Source organism: Lucilia cuprina, chromosome 4, assembly GCF_022045245.1.
Source record: "Lucilia cuprina isolate Lc7/37 chromosome 4, ASM2204524v1, whole genome shotgun sequence".
NCBI lineage: Eukaryota > Metazoa > Arthropoda > Insecta > Diptera > Calliphoridae > Lucilia > Lucilia cuprina.
Window position 1 is genome coordinate 35,373,382 of NC_060952.1, and position 20,209 is coordinate 35,393,590.

The following is a 20,209-nucleotide window of genomic DNA, read 5'->3' on the forward strand; positions in this document are numbered from 1 at the left end:
TTTTCAACTATGTTTAGTTTTTAAATTTTCTACAATTTTAAATATAAACGGAATCCGAAAGTGGGATTTTGGAAGCAAATATATTGTTTATAACAACAAAACAGAGCAAGCACAAAAGTTTTGTGTGAAATTATGTAGGGTTGGATAAAAAATTCTTAAAAATTAAATACAAATCTTTTCTCCAACTTTTTCTAGGATCGTCCTGTATTTGACCCTATCCTCCATAAAAAACTTCTTGCAGAAAATCAATTTTTAAAAAATCTGAAACAAAAGTTTCTATGTATGGACATAAAGACCTGATTCACACAAAGAAACTTTTTTTTTTGGAAACTTTTGATTTTTGTGCGTGAGAGAAAGAAACATCAACCATCTCTTTCTCTCACACACAAAATCAAAAGTTTCTCAACAAAAGTTTTCCAGTGTGAACCAGGTCTAAGGAAGCTTCAAAAAAGAATTAAGTAAAAGTTTCTCAACAAAAGTTTCCTAGTGTAGACCAGGTCTAGTTGAATTGATTTGTTTTTGTACAAATGAAAAATTACAACATAAAACAAGTTTCCGAGTATAAGAAACTCCATACCGCTAGAGAGATTTATCTATTATTATTATGTAAAATCAAAAGTCTCCAAATAAAATTTTCCCTGTGTAAACCAGCACTAATCAGCTGTACATTAAAAACAAAAACAACAAAGCATCGAAAGAAGAAGAAATACGAAAGTACCGTCGCGAAAAAATAGCCGCTCGCTTTTTGGGTGTAGTAATATTGTACAATAAACTTGTTGATTTTTCTTTATTATAACAAAATAATTGGCAAATAACATAAACTCACACATATAATTAATAATAATGTTTAATTCTTATCAGTGCTAAATTTGTTTTTAAACAAACGACTACAGTGATTTTGTGTAAAAAAAACTAAACAACGATAAGATTTTGTCGGCATTTCTTTTATGCAAAATTTGTGCTAAATTGTTGAAAAGGAAAAAAATCTATTAATAATAATGTCCTTCTATAACCGCAATACAGAATTGCGAAATGTACACACTAAAGATTTATACAATTTGGCTGTTATACTCGACGATGACAATTATTGGCAGACACTAATGGAAATAATACCAAAAGAATTGAACAATCAAACATTTGGTACATCACAAGATTTGGAGAAAATTGCCTCAGGCTCGGCATATGAACGTAAATATAATAATGATCATATACGTTTAATAGAGAATGCAATACGTCGACCTGGCGAATCACGTCTGTACTCACAAATTCTTTTCGATGAATGGGGCTCGTCCGGACGTAAACATGAACGACCCACATTGGGTGTACTCTTGCATTTGTTGGTACAATCAAAACTATATCGAGCGGCGGATTTTGTTGCAGAACTTTTAAATGGTAAGTTTCTTATTGGTATTTGAGTATGATTTACTTTTGACATGGAGGAATTTTTTTAATATTAAATGAAAATATACAATAAATGAATCATTATCATAAACCTTTATGGGCTTTCCTATTTTAATATAGCATTTAAAAACCTAAAATATTATAATAGTAGATTATTGCAAATTTTAATAAATAATGTTTCTACAATTTTTTGAGTCAATTTGACCAAGTCCGTCCTGGGGTAGGGTATAATAAGGTCGAGTTTTTTTTATTAAAATAATGTTTTTGAATAGTCGTTTTGATAACTATTATCATTTACTGATTTAATTAAACGTTCTTAAAATATCACTGAGATTAGTTAATAAATAGATACCAATAACTTAATGAAAACTAAAAGTGGAAAAATACTTTAAAATCGCTAAAAATATGCATACTTACAAACATACATATACTATTTAAGGAGTGAGATCGAAAAATTCTTAACATACATATATGTTTATAAAAAAGAAACCACTAAACTTACAGCTTTATTTTTTTTATTTGATTCAAATTATTATTACGCGGCCTGTACCTTGCGCACAAGGTTTACATGGACAGCCAGCCAGCCAGCCGGACAGACGGACGACATGTCTTAATTGACTCAAAAAATGATTCTGAATCGATCGGTATATTTTAAGGTGGGTATTGGACCAATATTTTTTGTATGTTACAAACATCAGCACAAACGTATAATACCCTCCCCACTATAGTGGTGTAGGGTATAAATTTATTATGGTGAAAAATTTCACCAACCAATTTCTAATACATAAAGCGATGTCGCACGGATGGGCTTGTAAAGATTTTATCTTCTATGTATCTTTAGCTGGTATATTAACGAATACATAGTAGGATTGTAAAGAAATTAGTTAACCAATAAGTATCCAAAAGTTTTAAAATATTGCCAAAAAATAAAAAAGGTGAATTGGTTAGTTAGTGACACATGTTTTGTTAATAAACTTAAAAAAACCGATTATGTTTAGAAAGGAAGACTTAGGGCCCATATCTTAACTTCCGTATATCATTTAACAGGTAGATATACTGCCGGTTAAATTTTTTTGTGTATGTAAAATTGTAATTTATCGTTACAATAAAATATAATAAGGCATTGAGAAAATGGGGGTTAAAGTTTTATAATTTTCCACTTTATAGACTGGAAGTCTTGTGTATTCTGTAAAAAAATATTTTACATTTTATTCTTATCAAAAATATTAACAATATATTTAGTTTAATTTCAAATCACTTAAAACACTTTGATTATTGCTCATATGTATACTACAATACGCCTTTGTGAATTTTTATGTCATGTTCGTTTTCGATTTTTTAATTCTGACATAACTTAGTTGAATTTATTATACCTTTCATAAAGCAGGGTTTTAGTTGGCAATCAAATGTCAATTAATCTATAAATAAATTTAATCTGATGTTAATCAACATTGATGCTTTTGAGTACAAGATCAAACCTAATACAACAAAAAACGTATCTGTTTTCAAGTCCCCATAATTCAAACTAATCACTTGCTCAAGTTTAAACCACCTAAATTGGGCGCTTAAACGTGCACAACTTTTGAGGATTAATTAATTAATTTAATCCCTAATCGAGCACATAAAAAACATGTAAAATAAAAATCTAATAACTTCTAAACTTTCATAAGTATTATTATATAAAATAATTTTATTTGACAAATTTTTTAGTTGAAATTATACCACATATATGTATGTATTTATGCATGCTTATTTGATTTCACAACAATTATTTAGAAAGAAAGTAACGTGATCATTATATGTATGAGTTCAAGTGTTTGTGTTATTATTTTTAGTGCAGTTATTAACCACTTGATCACAAATAAAATGAATTGTATGAGTATCAATTTTCGAATCAAACTCACAAATCAAATATTTCCGGTTTTTGTATTAATACATATCATTGGTATACAGATTAACGGAAATCTGTATACCATATTAAATAAATAATGTTAGCAATATATTATGTTACTATAAGTATATACATAGATATTAATATATTATTTTACCAACTAATAAATTCTTATTAAATCTGACATATGGTTTTATCTTGTAAATATTTGGATTGAGTAAATACTGTGAATGTTTGCTATAGCGATCCACAGTGGTATAGGAAAAAAAGAGGGAAATAATTCGGTAACTTCTAAACGGTTAATCCGATTTTAATGAAATATGGTATGCACAAAGAGGAGGTGTTGTCGGGTTTAGGTTTTGAATTTGGACCTTATAGGACAACTAGGGGCCCGGCAGGGGGTCCTCAAATAAGGACACCTCGGCTATGTTAAATTTTTAAAACGATCCTATTTCTTCATTTGAGTTCCGATTTAAAAAAAAATATAATGTATATAGAATCTCCTCATCGAGCACTATAAAAAATGTCGCAGTAAATTATCTCTTATAGTTTAGCAAATATTCGCATTTGAATATTAAAATTTTAAAATTTTTACCGTCCTTACTTTAGTTTTTTGATAATAGCGGGTCCAAATATTCCCGATTTTCGCCATTTTTTATTCGCTTAACAACAAGTTTATACATCAAGCAGTAAAAGAATTATGTAAAAATCATGACTGAGTCCAAAGTTACAGGCATTTTAATTAAAAAATTTAAAAAAGGCGATTGCCAATTTTGGAAAAAAGTATCTTTTTCTTCTTAAGTTATCTAAAAAGTTTCTAAGAAGATGTATATAGAATTTATACTTTTTGCAAAGCTGACTTTACATAAAATACGACAAATGAATAAAACCTAAAAATTTTTGATACCGAGGGGACCAGGTCCATCCAAAAAACCCCTATTTTTTATGGAAAATTCAATTTTGAGCAAAAAATTTTCAAATCGCATAGTCGATATCAAATTATAGTGACCCCGATAACCCCGCCCTGGTATGGATATAATAGGCAAAAAACCAAAAAATCCCATTTTTGGGATTTTTAAAAAACTTTTTTGGGTATTCCGGGATTTTTAATAAGAAAATTTGAAATTTTTATTTAATTTTGGATTTTGAGTAAAAAATCTACCTAACTGTAAAATTTCATTAAAAATAAATAGTTTTCCTTGGATACAAGTCGCCTCCCTTTGGCAGTTAAAGATTTTGAAAGAGCACTCAGTGCGTTTTTTCTAATAATTCTTTGGATCATTTCATCTATTACTGTATTTTGTATTTTTTAATCTTATTGATTAAACATTTCATAATTATATTTTATTGATTTACACTTATTTTAGAAATCTAAAATAATTTTTTAAATCGAAATTGCCTCATCATTATCCTTTAAATATTTAAGGCAAATAACATCTCATTTTCACCCAATGAGGATATGATTTTTGCAAATTACAATTGAAAAATACTTAACACTCTTCCTTTTAATAATAAAACAATAAATTCCAAAAATAATTAAAAAATAATTTGAAAAACCCAATGAAATTAATCGGAATTCTCAATATGCAAAATATTTTATTGATGTGCAAGTTATGATGGAAAATAATAAAATGCAACAACAAATGCATCAAAATTTGTATTTTAATATTTTTTCTAATTTTTCTCATTTTACACAATCTCTATTTTTAATTGGAAAACATATATTTACTTTTTACCTATTTATTCGAATTTTATTTATGAACAAAAAATAAAATTCTCTTAAAAAAAGGTAGGCAAAAAACTTAGTTGATTCACTGTATATAGATTTTGTTTAAATTATGTCCATTTCAAATATTGAATAGTGTAAACAAAAAATTTATTTAATATTTTGGCAACAAATTACAAAATTTTTTACAATGGTAGGTACCTATATTGTAAGGAGTGAGATCGAAAAATTCTTAACACACGTTTTTCATTATATTTTTCAACCAAAGTATTATTTGATATTTTTTTTGATCAAGTTACCTTTGAAAAACATGTCAGTTATTATGTGTAATGTCAATTATATTAATTTTTTTGTTAATCTGATTAAAATGAGTGACCAGTAAAAAGTGCGTACTGAAATTATTAAATATTTTCAACTAAACCCAACTTGGTCTTACAAAAAGTTGACCAAGCATACAAAGGTCTGCCGTCAAACTGTTTCCAATGTTATTAAACAGTACCGGGAGAACTTGTCAGTTGATAGAAAACCTGGTTCAGGTAGAAGGAATGGTCCACATGATGTTTCTAAAGCCAAAAAAAATAGAACGCATTTTCAAACGAGCTCCCAACACATCCGGTAGGAAAGCAGCTCGGTTAGCTCAGTGCTCGGACTATTTGGTACGAAAAGTTAAAGCTAATGCAGGTTTAAAAACATACAAGGCTCAAAAAGTTCCTGACAGGAACGCTGCTAAAAATTTTAGAGGCCAAAAACAGAGCACGGAACTTGAAGTCAAGTTTTATAAAAAAAATATTCTTGCTGCATAATGGATGACGAAACGTATGTTCTGGCAGATTTTTCGCAAGTTCCAGGTCAAAAGTTTTATGTTGCTGATGCTCGACGGAATGTTGAAGAAAAGTTTAGGACCCAAAAGCAGACAAAATTTCCCAGAAAGTTCTTGGTATGGCAAGCAATATGCAGTTGCGGCAAAAGAAGCCAATCATTTGTTACAACGGGCTCTATAAATACCGAAATTTACATCAAGGAATGTTTACAAAAAAGGCTGCTTCCATTCATAAGACTTCATAATGTGTCCACTTATTTTTGGCCTGACTTGGCATCCTGTCACTATGGTAAACAAGCCCTTGAGTGGTACAAGAACAATAATGTGGTATTTGTACCAAGAGAGGCAAATCCTCAAAACTGCCCGGAGCTAAGGCCAGTGGAGAGATATTGGGCTCTTGTTAAAAGAGAATTGAAGAGTACAAAAAAGGTGTCCAAAAGTGTGGTAGATTTTAAACGGAGATGGACTACATGTTCGAGCAAAGTGACAGAAAGCACTATAAAAACGTTAATGGAAGGGTTTCCGAAAAGGGTTCAAAATTTCATCACTAGTGATTAAAACTATAAAAATATTTGTTTTTGTAAATTGTAATAATAATTTGAATCAAATAAAAAAAAAATAAAGCTGCAAGTTTAGTGGATTCTTTTTTATAAACATATATGTATGTTAAGAATTTTTCGATCTCACTCCTTATGTATAAAAATATACAGGATTTGTTAACTTTAAACCAAATTTCTTTTTTTTGTTTTTAATAAATACCTATATTTGTGTCCACCACTTTTAATTGTTTTTATTCTTATGTGTTTATACCGTCAAGGTGTTAAGAATGAAATAGGTTGGCATATACTTATGAATATTATCCTAAGTAAAAAGAGCAACAATAAAAAAATAAATTTTAAATTTACAAACTGTGCTATAATAAGTGATAATCTTAAATAAAAACAATTATGAATGTATAGTGGGCATGGCCAACCATATGATACCCTACACTATTCAGCATGTTAAAATTATGGATTATTTTTGAAATAAATAATATATTTAATTTGTTTTTTAACTTATTTCAGGAATATTTTTACTTATTGTTTACAAAAAAAGAGATTTTTTTATACAAGAGGGTTCATAGTGGAGTTGGGGTAAATATGGGCCCACCTATAACTTCAAATGTATTAGCCCAATAATTTTAAAAATCGGTAGTATCGTTTAAAGTTCTACAAAACTAAATTTTGACGATTTGATTAATTAAGAGCCCAAAAGCCCTATTCGTGCGTACGGTTGTATGGGGGCTAGGCAAAATAATTGACCGATTTCAACCATTGTCAATAGCGGTTATAATGGACCAAAGAAGGGCACGTGTCAAATTATTTTGAAATTGCAGCCTGTAGCTTGTGGTCACACAGGCGGACATATCTGAATCGACTCAGATAGTGATCCTTATTTGTATACTTTAAGGTGGGTATAAAAAATGTTCTAAAATATGAAAAATAACACTGGATTACCTCGAAGTACTCTAATAAGTTTTTCTAAATAATGTGTTAAAAAAATACCTTTTCATTCATTAGTCATCCTTTTCAAGCGATTATAACATCTACTTTTTCTACTTACTTGTAAGCGTTTGTGTAAGTAATTGCTTCACATCACCGTGTTAAAATAATGTTTTAAATGTGTAAGTACATTTTAGCATTTTAACCTCTATCATTATACATTTTGGTAATTAAATTTTTTGTGGAGAATAGAATAATAGTAAATAATTTTACAACGTTAAATAATAATAGTCACACATGCGAAATTAATATGTATTTAAGCGTTTTCTATGGCCAATGAAAAATATTTAATTTTCTCATTTAGTGTGTAACGCATTATACAATAGGTTTAATTCGAAAATGCGTGGCAAAATTTACTCTTCTGGGCAATATTTTAACCCAAAGAAAAACAATATTATCTGTTACAATTCTAGTTATATACCAAAGACAAACATAAACATTTGTCAATATAATGACATGATACAGACACCTTTATTCACCGAGTATAATAAAAATAAGTGGAAAAATGTAATTATTATAAAAAAAGAAATCTAATAGAATAAATATATAATATTAGGTATGAAGTGTCTATGTTTACTTATTTTGCTATTTTGCTGCCACTTAGTCTCATCTGTTCGATTGTATATTGCTAATTTAATATACTTTATGGTTAGATATTAAATTTTATCATCTATATAAAATTGTTTATAAATCAATCAACATCAAAAGTTGTTGTTGATTTTTCTATTAAATATGCATCCCTTCCCGCCCAATTACAAAAAAAAAAAAATATGTATATCTTCCCACCATCTAAGTAATACATCATTGTGATTTCTTTGTAAGAGGATGGAGAACCATTATAATTTTCGTTCATTGTAGATTTTCTTTTCATCTCAAATTTAAAATTTAAAGATATGCATTTTGTTTGGGATGTCAATAATAAATTGTGTAAATGTTTGCATGTAAATTTTAAGATTTTGTATTATATTAACATATGGAAAATACAAATTATTTTAAGCATAACAAATGAACAGTTTACACTTTAATGTATGTTTATTTGTAATTGTATTTAATAATTCTTGTTCAGTTCTAGTTCAGTTCTAGTTCAGTTCTAGTTCAGTTCTAGTTCAGTTCTAGTTCAGTTCTAGTTCAGTTCTAGTTCAGTTCTAGTTCAGTTCTAGTTCAGTTCTAGTTCAGTTCTAGTTCAGTTCTAGTTCAGTTCTAGTTCAGTTCTAGTTCAGTTCTAGTTCATTTCTAGTTCAGTTCTAGTTCAGTTCTAGTTCAGTTCTAGTTCAGTTCTAGTTCAGTTCTAGTTCAGTTCTAGTTCAGTTCTAGTTCAGTTCTAGTTCAGTTCTAGTTCAGTTCTAGTTCAGTTCTAGTTCAGTTCTAGTTCAGTTCTAGTTCAGTTCTAGTTCAGTTCTAGTTCAGTTCTAGTTCAGTTCTAGTTCAGTTCTAGTTCAGTTCTAGTTCAGTTCTAGTTCAGTTCTAGTTCAGTTCTAGTTCAGTTCTAGTTCAGTTCTAGTTCAGTTCTAGTTCAGTTCTAGTTCTAGTTCAGTTCTAGTTCAGTTCTAGTTCAGTTCTAGTTCAGTTCTAGTTCAGTTCTAGTTCAGTTCTAGTTCAGTTCTAGTTCAGTTCTAGTTCAGTTCTAGTTCAGTTCTAGTTCAGTTCTAGTTCAGTTCTAGTTCAGTTCTAGTTCAGTTCTAGTTCAGTTCTAGTTCAGTTCTAGTTCAGTTCTAGTTCAGTTCTAGTTCAGTTCTAGTTCAGTTCTAGTTCAGTTCTAGTTCAGTTCTAGTTCAGTTCTAGTTCAGTTCTAGTTCAGTTCTAGTTCAGTTCTAGTTCATTTCTAGTTCAGTTCTAGTTCAGCTCTAGTTCAGTTCTAGTTCAGTTCTAGTTCAGTTCTAGTTAATTTCTAGTTAATTTCTAGTTCAGTTCTAGTTCAGTTCTAGTTCAGTTCTAGTTCAATTCTAGTTCAATTCTATTTCAGTTCTAGTTCAGTTCTAGTTCAGTTCTAGTTCAGTTCTAGTTCAGTTCTAGTTCAGTTCTAGTTCAGTTCTAGTTCAGTTCTAGTTCAGTTCTAGTTCAGTTCTAGTTCAGTTCTAGTTCAGTTCTAGTTCAGTTCTAGTTCAGTTCTAGTTCAGTTCTAGTTCAGTTCTAGTTCAGTTCTAGTTCAGTTCTAGTTCAGTTCTAGTTCAGTTCTAGTTCAGTTCTAGTTCAGTTCTAGTTCAGTTCTAGTTCAGTTCTAGTTCAGTTCTAGTTCAGTTCTAGTTCAGTTCTAGTTCAGTTCTAGTTCAGTTCTAGTTCAGTTCTAGTTCAGTTCTAGTTCAGTTCTAGTTCAGTTCTAGTTCAGTTCTAGTTCAGTTCTAGTTCAGTTCTAGTTCAGTTCTAGTTCAGTTCTAGTTCAGTTCTAGTTCAGTTCTAGTTCAGTTCTAGTTCAGTTCTAGTTCAGTTCTAGTTCAGTTCTAGTTCAGTTCTAGTTCAGTTCTAGTTCAGTTCTAGTTCAGTTCTATTTCAGTTCTAGTTCAGTTCTAGTTCAGTTCTAGTTCAGTTCTAGTTCAGTTCTAGTTCAGTTCTAGTTCAGTTCTAGTTCAGTTCTAGTTTAGTTTAAGTAGTTTAGTTTAAATAGCCAACAATTTAAGTCGTAATGTTACAAATATTAAAAGAACTTAAAGACGAAACAAATATTTAAAGTTATTTTAGCAATCTAAAAATAAATGTTATTCTTCATACATTTCAGTTTCTCAAACGTTTCTGAACAACACTTAACATATTTGCTCATTGATTTCCGCCTTCAGCAAGAATACACCTCCCACCACACACATACTAAATGTTTATTATAATTTTTGTTTGCGAAAAAAGTACAAATATTAGGGTAAAAAAACTTAATCACTACAATTGTTTATTAAGTTGAATGTATACACATACTATATACATATGTATGTACAGGTTTATATGCCTGGACAAAGACATGCATGTATTTGAGAGTGAATGTCCATTTGTTTGATTTATTTATTTAACAAATACAATATGTTAGCCACCAATGTATACAATAATAACAATAGAACAACTGTATATGTACTATACATACAGTATTTGTATGGATTGTATAAACATATACTGTATAAATGGTTTTAAGTATTCTGAAAGAAAAAGGAAACATTACTACATACGGTATGTATGTATTATAAAAAAGTGAATGAATACAATGCTAGAGAACATACTGACAGTTCATGGAATCAGGGAAACTCATGTTTAAAAATTTACTTTAAAATAAACATAAATTTTTTAACTTAATATTAATACTTGATTTATATCAATTATATTTAAATGGATAATGATAAACGAAATTGACTAATGCCTAATTTTAAGCATTTCTGATGACAATTTTGTTCTGAAATTATATGCCTTGTCTGTGTTTAGTTTAAAATTTTTGAAAACCTTATTATTTGGAACTGTTCAATTATGTGTGTTGGGATACGCAAACACTACAATTCAGCAATAAATATTTAGAGAAAATGGTATTTAAGTTGTCGTGTTAAAAGTTCTTTACTAAATCAACACACCTACAAATAAACAATGGCCAGTGAACATGAAATAAAACTAAAATAAATGAAACAGCAAAAACAAATAAATAAATACAACAATAATAAAAATAAAAATGTTATTTGTGGCAAATTACTTCAATAATGTTGAGTGACTAATTTAGACAAACGTAAAATAATATAAAAACATTTGTCGTGTTAAATTTTTGTTAGAGACCTCAAGCTTATTTCTATTTCCATTTTGAAATAAATAAAAAAACAAAATAAAAAAACCTGTAGCAGGAAAAGATAAATAGATGTACATACATATATACATATGTGTTTGTATGTATAAACGTATTACATGTTTAGCACTTGAACATGAAATATTTAATGATGCTTTCTATATATTATAAAATGAAACCATTCAAATATATTTCAACTCACGCTGTGTTAAATCAGTTTCGTCACAATTTATGCTAAAATTAAAAAAAAAAACGACTTTACATCATTAGAAAGCTGATACTTTTTTCTCTCTATATAACTTTATCATACATATTTTTAAAGAAACAATATTTTCGAATTCTAGATGGTTAATTGAAAAAAGAATAGAATAATAAACTTGTTAAGTAAATAGATGTGAATTTGATGTATGACCAGCTTTTTTATTTTTCTCTACTTTTTTATTTTAACTTATTTATGTTGATTTTTTCTAAATCTACAGAGATGTGTCCATTTACCCTGTCAAATAAGTAACGAATAAACAAATAAAATAGAACAATCAATGTGACAGGAAATGTATAATAAGGAGATAAGGAAATAAAATACTAACTAAAAAAGGACTAACAAGGTTAATAAAAAAATGAATTAAAATAAGAAAACAAAAAAAATTTAGTAGTGTGATTTAGTTGGAAGAATTATATTAATTTTCTAAAAGTTTCAATAGAAAAGAACTTGTCAGATAAGATTTTTTGACAATTATTGTTAATTAAACAGTATGATGAGGGACTTAATAGTTTTTGTTTTAAATGGAATTTCTTTTTAACGTATTGTACGGAAATCAGTTCTTTCAACAAAAATTTGTTAAATATTTCCAAAAAAATTGTTTTGGAAAAATTATTGATGACATTTTTAAATAAAAAATTCTTAATTTTATCAAATACATCTCACATAAAGCAATTTTTTAATAGATGTAATAATTAAAAAATTTAAGTATTCTAATTAAATAAATATTTTGTTAATATTTAATAATAGTTTTCTACATAAATAAAAATTTTTTTAAATTCCTTCTTCATAAATACTTAATTTAATCTTAATAATTAGGAATAAGAAATGTTTATTTTATCTGTTCCCTTGTCATATCTTTAATGTTTACATATAACTATATACTGACATACAATAGATTCACAGAATTACACAGATACAAAAAAATGTATATCTATGCCATACTTTTGTGTGTATATACATACGTATGTCAATATTTTTGTGTAAATTCATAGAAAGCTAAAATAAATTGTTTATGACATTAGTCATCATCTAAAGTGCCAATTTGTGGCCACAGTTTAATGTGTATTATATAATTTTATCTGACAGTTTTAAGTGACCAAATACAATTAGAAAACTCTCAAATACACATACTTTCATTCATATATAAACCTATACATATATAAGCCTAAATATATATGTATGTGTATGAAATTTTTATATTTATTATTGTACAAATACATAATCCTGTAATATTTCAAAAAAAAAATCTATAAAAAGAGAAAAAATATTGATGTATTTTTATGCTGGTATTCGTACATATTCATACTTATGTACCTACATACATACATACATACATACATACATACATACATACATACATACATACATACATACTTAAATCTGTTGTATTGATAAAGCAATTAACAAATTTATTGTTTGTGTCTGCCTTTGAGTGGATTTAAGTTTGACTTAATTTCTTCAAAAAAAAAAACACGAAATTTAAAGATTGTCTATTTTTTATTTTACTAAATTGGTAATTTACACAAGTTTTCAAATTAATACTTTCTGTTGTCTAATGAAATGGAAAGTTCTATGTCCGATAGTTATTTAAAATTGTGGTTTTCATTCAGCATCTTCTTTCAGCAGCTAGAAAAAAATGTTAAGTAAAATAAATTGATTTCTTAGTGCATGCAACCGTTTTCGGAACTTTACAGCCAACTCAAGAAACAATTTTTTTTCTGTTTGCGTTATTTGTGTTTAATTTTTTTCTTTTAAATAAAAAAAAAATAAATAAATTACGAAAATATTATTAATATTTTATTCCAGAATTTTCTGGTTTTATCAAATATTTAATTCTTCATTTCTTACATTCTTATTTAAGCCTATTCCGAAAAACTCTTGGAAGTGTGACTAATAAACATGGCAACTCTTGACCAATACAAAAGTTTTCTTCGACGTAATTTTTAATATTTTTGTAATAGGAAACCATTGTTAGAGTGTTGTGAGAAAGACCATTAAATGTTTTAGATAAAAAATAAATACAAATTGAAATAATCCTTTTTGACTTATAATTTTCAACATTTTATATCCTGAATTAATTTCAATTTCTTTCTTTACTAAGAAGGCCTCAGTATGTTTTTCATAACAAGAATCGTTGTAAACTAGTGTTTTTGTATGAGTGATATGGTTAAACAATTTTATATGAGTCATCACTGTTAATACTAAATGTCTGCCCAAATTATTTGTTTGTTGATTTTTTATAGTAAAACTTTCATAAAAAATATTTTTATAGCTGAGTCTATTGTCGTCTATAAACAAACATTAATAATTTTTGTTTAATATTATTTTGAAAATTTTAAAGTTACTAAAGCATGTTTTATTTATTACTTTTACTCTTGAAGATAAATGACGTTTTATTGTTAATGTTGTTCAAAAACCGAATAAATTTCCTTACAATAAATATGTACTTTAAGTTAGTTGATTATTGGTTACTGTTCTAGTCTAGTAGAGCAGATTCCCACCTGAAGCACTGGTTGCGGAACACACAATATACCCAATAGAGGCTAGATGTATTTATTCGGATTTAATATATACATATATGTACTTCCTCCATTCAAACTAACTAAGGAGTGAGATCGAAAAATTCTTAACATACATATATGTTTATAAAAAAGAAACCACTAAACTTACAGCTTTATTTTTTTTTATTTGATTCAAATTATTATTACAATTTACAAAAAAAAAAATATTTTTATAGTTTTAATCACTAGTGATGAAATTTTGAACCCTTTTCGGAAACCCTTCCATTAACGTTTTTATAGTGATTTCTGTCACTTTGCTCGAACATGTAGTCCATCTCCGTTTAAAATCTACCACACTTTTGGACACCTTTTTTTTACTCTTCAATTCTCTTTTAACAAGAGCCCAATATCTCTCCACTGGCCTTAGCTCCGGGCAGTTTGGAGGATTTGCCTCTCTTGGTACAAATACCACATTATTGTTCTTGTACCACTCAAGGGCTTGTTTACCATAGTGACAGGATGCCAAGTCAGGCCAAAAATAAGTGGACACATTATGAAGTCTTATGAATGGAAGCAGCCTTTTTTGTAAACATTCCTTGATGTAAATTTCGGTATTTATAGAGCCCGTTGTAACAAATGATTGGCTTCTTTTGCCGCAACTGCATATTGCTTGCCATACCAAGAACTTTCTGGGAAATTTTGTCTGCTTTTGGGTCCTAAACTTTTCTTCAACATTCCCTCGAGCATCAGCAACATAAAACTTTTGACCTGGAAGTTGCGAAAAATCTGCCAGAACATACGTTTCGTCATCCATTATGCAGCAAGAATATTTTTTTATAAAACTTGACTTCAATTTCCGTGCTCTGTTTTTGGCCTCTAAATTTTTAGCAGCGTTCCTGTCAGGAACTTTTTGAGCCTTGTATGTTTTTAAACCTGCATTAGCTTTAACTTTTCGTACCAAATAATCCGAGCACTGAGCTAACCGAGCTGCTTTCCTACCGGATGTGTTGGGAGCTCTTTTGAAAATGCGTTCTATTTTTTTGGCTATAGAAACATCATGTGGACCATTCTTTCTACCTGAACCAGGTTTTCTATCAACTGACAAGTTCTCCCGGTACTGTTTAATAACATTGGAAACAGTTTGACGGCAGACCTTTGTATGCTTGGCCAACTTTTTGTAAGACCAAGTTGGGTTTAGTTGAAAATATTTAATAATTTCAGTGCGCACTTTTTTCTGGTCACTCATTTTAATCAGATTAACAAAAAAATTAATATAATTGACATTACACATAATAACTGACATGTTTTTCAAAGGTAATTGATCAAAAAAAATATCAAATAATACTTTGGTTGAAAAATGTAATGAAAAACGTGTGTTAAGAATTTTCCGATCTCACTCCTTATAACCAATTTTGTATGAAAATTTGTCTAATAAACCTTTGATAAATTGTTATGAATAAGGTCCCTAGGTCTTTTATTATATATGAGTGAACGCATTTTTAAAAATTTTAATTTTGTATAAGTTTTTGAATTATTTAAACAACACAAATGCATATTTACAAATATATATATTTTTGTTTAAAATATCTTTATTTCAAATATTGAATAGTGTAAACAAAAAATTTATTGAATATTTTGGCAACAAATTACATTTTTTTACAATGGTAGGTATATTGTAAATAGTGTATGTACAGTGAATCAATTAAGTAATTTGCTTATGTAAAATTTTATAAATTTAAAGAAAAAACTTTATGTGAACAATTATTTTTAGCAAAATAAAGCAATTTGTTTGTTGCATTTTTTAAAGAATATCTTATATTTTAATTTTCTACCATAAAAAGTAAAATCGTTATATTAATTAACGCGATTTTTGATAAAATGTGAACGTATTGTTAATTTTTTGGGTGAATAAAGTATTTTGCCTTTTTAGGTTTTTTGTTCATTTTTTTTAATATTGTTGCATTCTTTTTTAATATTTAATATTTTTATTACTCTTATATATTAGAATAACATTTTTTAGATATTTTAGTAGTGGAACGACTAAATTTGGACATTTCTTAACCGATTTATTATCCTATATACCTATCAGAATTTATCAATATTTGACTTAACATTAAATCTATAGTTTCTTTCATTAATTTTCGAAAATAATAAGTAATTTTGAATTAGATACATGATATATTAGATAATTAATGGATTTGGACCTAGAAAAAAGTATTGCGAGGTATAAATCTATATAACAAAAATAATCCGGGTTTTTTGGTCAATTTGTATTGATAAACAAAACTACATAACGGAAACTCCATCTATTTGGGGAGTATTGTGTAAATTTTATTTAAAATTTTATAATATTGATTCTTGTTCAATAAATCTAACACTAAGTACCATCCTAGCCACTCTAAGTATGGGGACATCACCATATACCACTATAGAACTATTAAATGCTAAAATCTTGATTTTCAACCTCATGTGACCAGAAAAAAGTGCGTACTGAAATTATTAAATATTTTCAACTAAACCCAACTTGGTCTTACAAAAAGTTGGCCAGGCATACAAAGGTCTGCCGTCAAACTGTTTCCAATGTTATTAAACAGTACCGGGAGAACTTGTCAGTTGATAGAAAACCTGGTTCAGGTAGAAGGAATAGTCCACATGATGTTTCTAAAGCCCAAAAAATAAAACGATTTTCAAAAGAGCTCCCAACACATCCGGTAGGAAAGCAGCTCGGTTAGCTCAGTGCTCGGACTATTTGGTACGAACAGTTAAAGCTAATGCAGGTTTAAAAACATACAAGGCTCAAAAAGTTCCTGACAGGAACGCTGCTAAAAATTTAGAGGCCAAAAACAGAGCACGGAAATTGAAGTCAAGTTTTATAAAAAATATTCTTGCTGCATAATGGATGACGAAACGTATGTTCTGGCAGATTTTTCGCAACTTCCAGGTCAAAAGTTTTATGTTGCTGATGCTCGAGGGAATGTTAAAGAAAAGTTTAGGACCCAAAAGCAGACAAAATTTCCCAGAAAGTTCTTGGTATGGCAAGCAATATGCAGTTGCGGCAAAAGAAGCCAATCATTTGTTACAACGGGCTCTATAAATACCGAAATTTACAACAAGGAATGTTTACAAAAAAGGCTGCTTCCATTCATAAGTACATCATAATGTCCACTTATTTTTGGCCTGACTTGGCATCCTGTCACTATGGTAAACAAGCCCTTGAGTGGTACAAGAACAATAATGTGGTATTTGTACCAAGAGAGGCAAATCCTCCAAACTGCCCGGAGCTAAGGCCAGTGGAGAGATGTTGGGCTCTTGTTAAAAGAGAATTGAAGAGTACAAAAAAGGTGTCCAAAAGTGTGGTAGATTTTAAACGGAGATGGACTACATGTTCGAGCAAAGTGACAGAAAGCACTATAAAAACGTTAATGGAAGGGTTTCCGAAAAGGGTTCAAAATTTCATCACTAGTGATTAAAACTATAAAAATATTTTTTTTTTTTTAAATTGTAATAATAATTGAATCAAATAAAAAAAATAAAGCTGTAAGTTTAGTGGTTTCTTTTTTATAAACATATATGTATGTTAAGAATTTTTCGATCTCACTCCTTATAAACATTTTATAAATTGTTATAAATAAGGCAGCTATAAATAAAATAATGTAAATATGTATAGTACGAATTAAGATACCCTACACTACCACGTTTAGTTTCATACTTCAAAAAGTATCAATTGAACGAAAGAGTAGAACGTATTTATAGAATTTCATTCATTCAGGACTTAACCCTGTATTTATAAAGACATTAATCGCTTATTTTAAGTTTATTGCTCAACATTTTCCATACAAAATTCCTACAATAAACTATCAATAAAGCTATTACAGACCTAAAATCATATTCATAACATTTATATAAGCAAAATATTTGAAAAAATAACAATAAATAAATATTTTTTTAGAACCCAAACCACAACGACCTACAAATGGCCCTGCTGCAGAATTTGAATTTGAAATAGATGTTTTTAATGATATTCAAGAGACAGTAAATGATACACGCTTTTATCCTAATACAGAAGATTTACAAGAAAATATAAGTATTGATATTAATAAAGACTATTATACGAAATATCATAAAATTGTTGATAAAAAAATACCAACTATAAATGATAATACTGAAGAGACAACAATGACAGTGGCTCCAAAACCCCCGCCAAGGTTATTAAAATCAGCGAGATTATTAAAACAGCAGCAGCAGCAGCTTCAACAACAGCAACAGCTATCAAATCAATTACTACAACAAACTGCCAATAAAAATGATATAAACAACAAGAGCCCAAATATAATACAAGAACAAGTACAACAACATCAACAACAACAAATCCAACAATTGAATACACATTCGAATAATGAAAGTATGTCAGTTTTGTCTTCTGTCTCCACAAATAATATGCCCAAACTGTCGGCACTAATGAATTCAACAAATAGTATAATTGCTACTACAACTACAACAACTATGACAACAACGAACTATTCATCGGAAATAAGTGAAACTGTATTGCCAAAATTATCTGCACTGAATAATAGTTCCGAAAGAATACCACAACCTTATGGCGACGAAGACGATGATGATAGTTTAAATAGTACACCTTCATTAATTTATACCAAACCAAATATTGTACATGACCATGGCCAGCAACATTCAGACATGAACAGCATACCAATAGTAGTATTAAGTAAACCTTTAAATATTGACTTTAAAAAAGAACAACCAGATAGCGAAAATTATGTTGAAATAAACGATGATTTACCAGCGATAAGTGCTTTAAATCTAAATGGTGAAAGAGATGAAGTTGTAAATCAACAAAATCAATCTCAGCAGAGTAATAATTTCGAAAATGTACCCTCAGTTGCTTTAAATTATACGGGTCATCGTAGGGCCAGTTTTGAAGAGTGTGCCGTCCATGATGAAGATTTAAATATACCTTGTTTGGTGGCCAATATGAATTTTAACGAAAATCCCTCCAGACATCAACTAGAGGCCATAGAAGAGGACTACAATGGTATTGAACATGAACATGATAACGAAGGTGCCGTAGCAGAGCTCGATGAAGATGAAGATTCTATACCGAATTTAAGTTTCTTAGAGAATCGTAGCTCTAACAATGAATCAAGTTTAACTAGTGTTACAAATACCAGCGGTGACAATAGCTTTGAACAAAGTGTCAACGATTGTAGTTCGACTTCCACTGACAATGTTCCATTTTTAAGTGTATTTAATCAGTAATTTATTACAACTATAAAATTTTACTATTATACATATATTTACTATTTGTCTTATTATATATATATTTACTATTTGTCTTATTATATATGTATTTAATTGTTTTTTCTTAAGTACAAAATTTAAAAACATTTTAAATGTTTTAAGTTAATTTATTATTTGTAATTCATTTTTAAGATCTTTTTTTTGATTTTTAAACATATAGTTTTTAGTTTATTGTTTATGTAATTCATTCCATGACATTTATTATATATAAAATGATTTGTCAAATATGTGTAGTATATCTATTTTTCGTATTTGTCAGATTTTTAGGTTATTGTTGTGTTGATTGTTATATCTGATTTATTATGAATTTAATAATCATTATTCTCGAAAATATAGCCTAAACGTTTAATTTAACAAATAAAACTTTTAACAGAACTAGTTTTCTCTAAATTCAGATTATAATATGCGTATCTGATTTTACATTACAAATTCATATTTATAACAAATTCTTTAAAAAAGAAATAAAAACCTACTTTTAATTATAATTTATAATACAAAATCAATTATATTTAAACATTTTTTAAAATGTATTGTACACATGTTTAATATATTTTAGATGTAAAGTTCGTTATGGTGATGAAGATGGTATCATATTTACCATAAATACAAAGAATTAGAATTGTTTTCTTGGGAAAACTTAAAAAAATTTGAATTAAAAACAAAATTGTAAAAAATTCCAAATACCTATAAAAGGATAAAAATTTCCCTAAAGAATTAGTGCTATTACTTGTATAGTTTTAAGGACCAAATAGACTACACAAGCTGCTTGACAAACTTACCAGTATTTTACGTTTGTGCAAGCCTGTTGTGTTGTTGTTGTAACAGGTTGGCTGTAACTGAATGTTCTTCACTGGGGAAAAAACTTCCGGTTGATACAACTGTTGCTGAGTAGACAATCTTTGGCCGATTGAGAATCGGGTCGTTCCGGAGCGGAGAACCAATAGTCGTGGGAACGCGTTGTGCTGTGTATGAGGGTCTTTCGTGTTTGCACAAATGCTTGCGGGTTGTT

At 28.6% G+C, this 20,209-nt stretch overlaps 1 protein-coding gene across 1 annotated transcript; it reads left to right on the forward strand.

Moving 5' to 3' along the window:
- The first annotated feature begins 689 nt into the window (after positions 1 to 689).
- On the forward strand, positions 690 to 19,259 carry LOC111681529 (protein Tube). Its single transcript, XM_023443364.2, has 2 exons — positions 690 to 1,392; positions 17,834 to 19,259. The coding sequence occupies exons 1-2, from the start codon at positions 999 to 1,001 to the stop codon at positions 19,156 to 19,158; spliced, it is 1,719 nt and encodes a 572-aa protein (XP_023299132.2). The 5' UTR covers positions 690 to 998; the 3' UTR covers positions 19,159 to 19,259.
- The last annotated feature ends 950 nt before the right edge of the window (positions 19,260 to 20,209 follow it).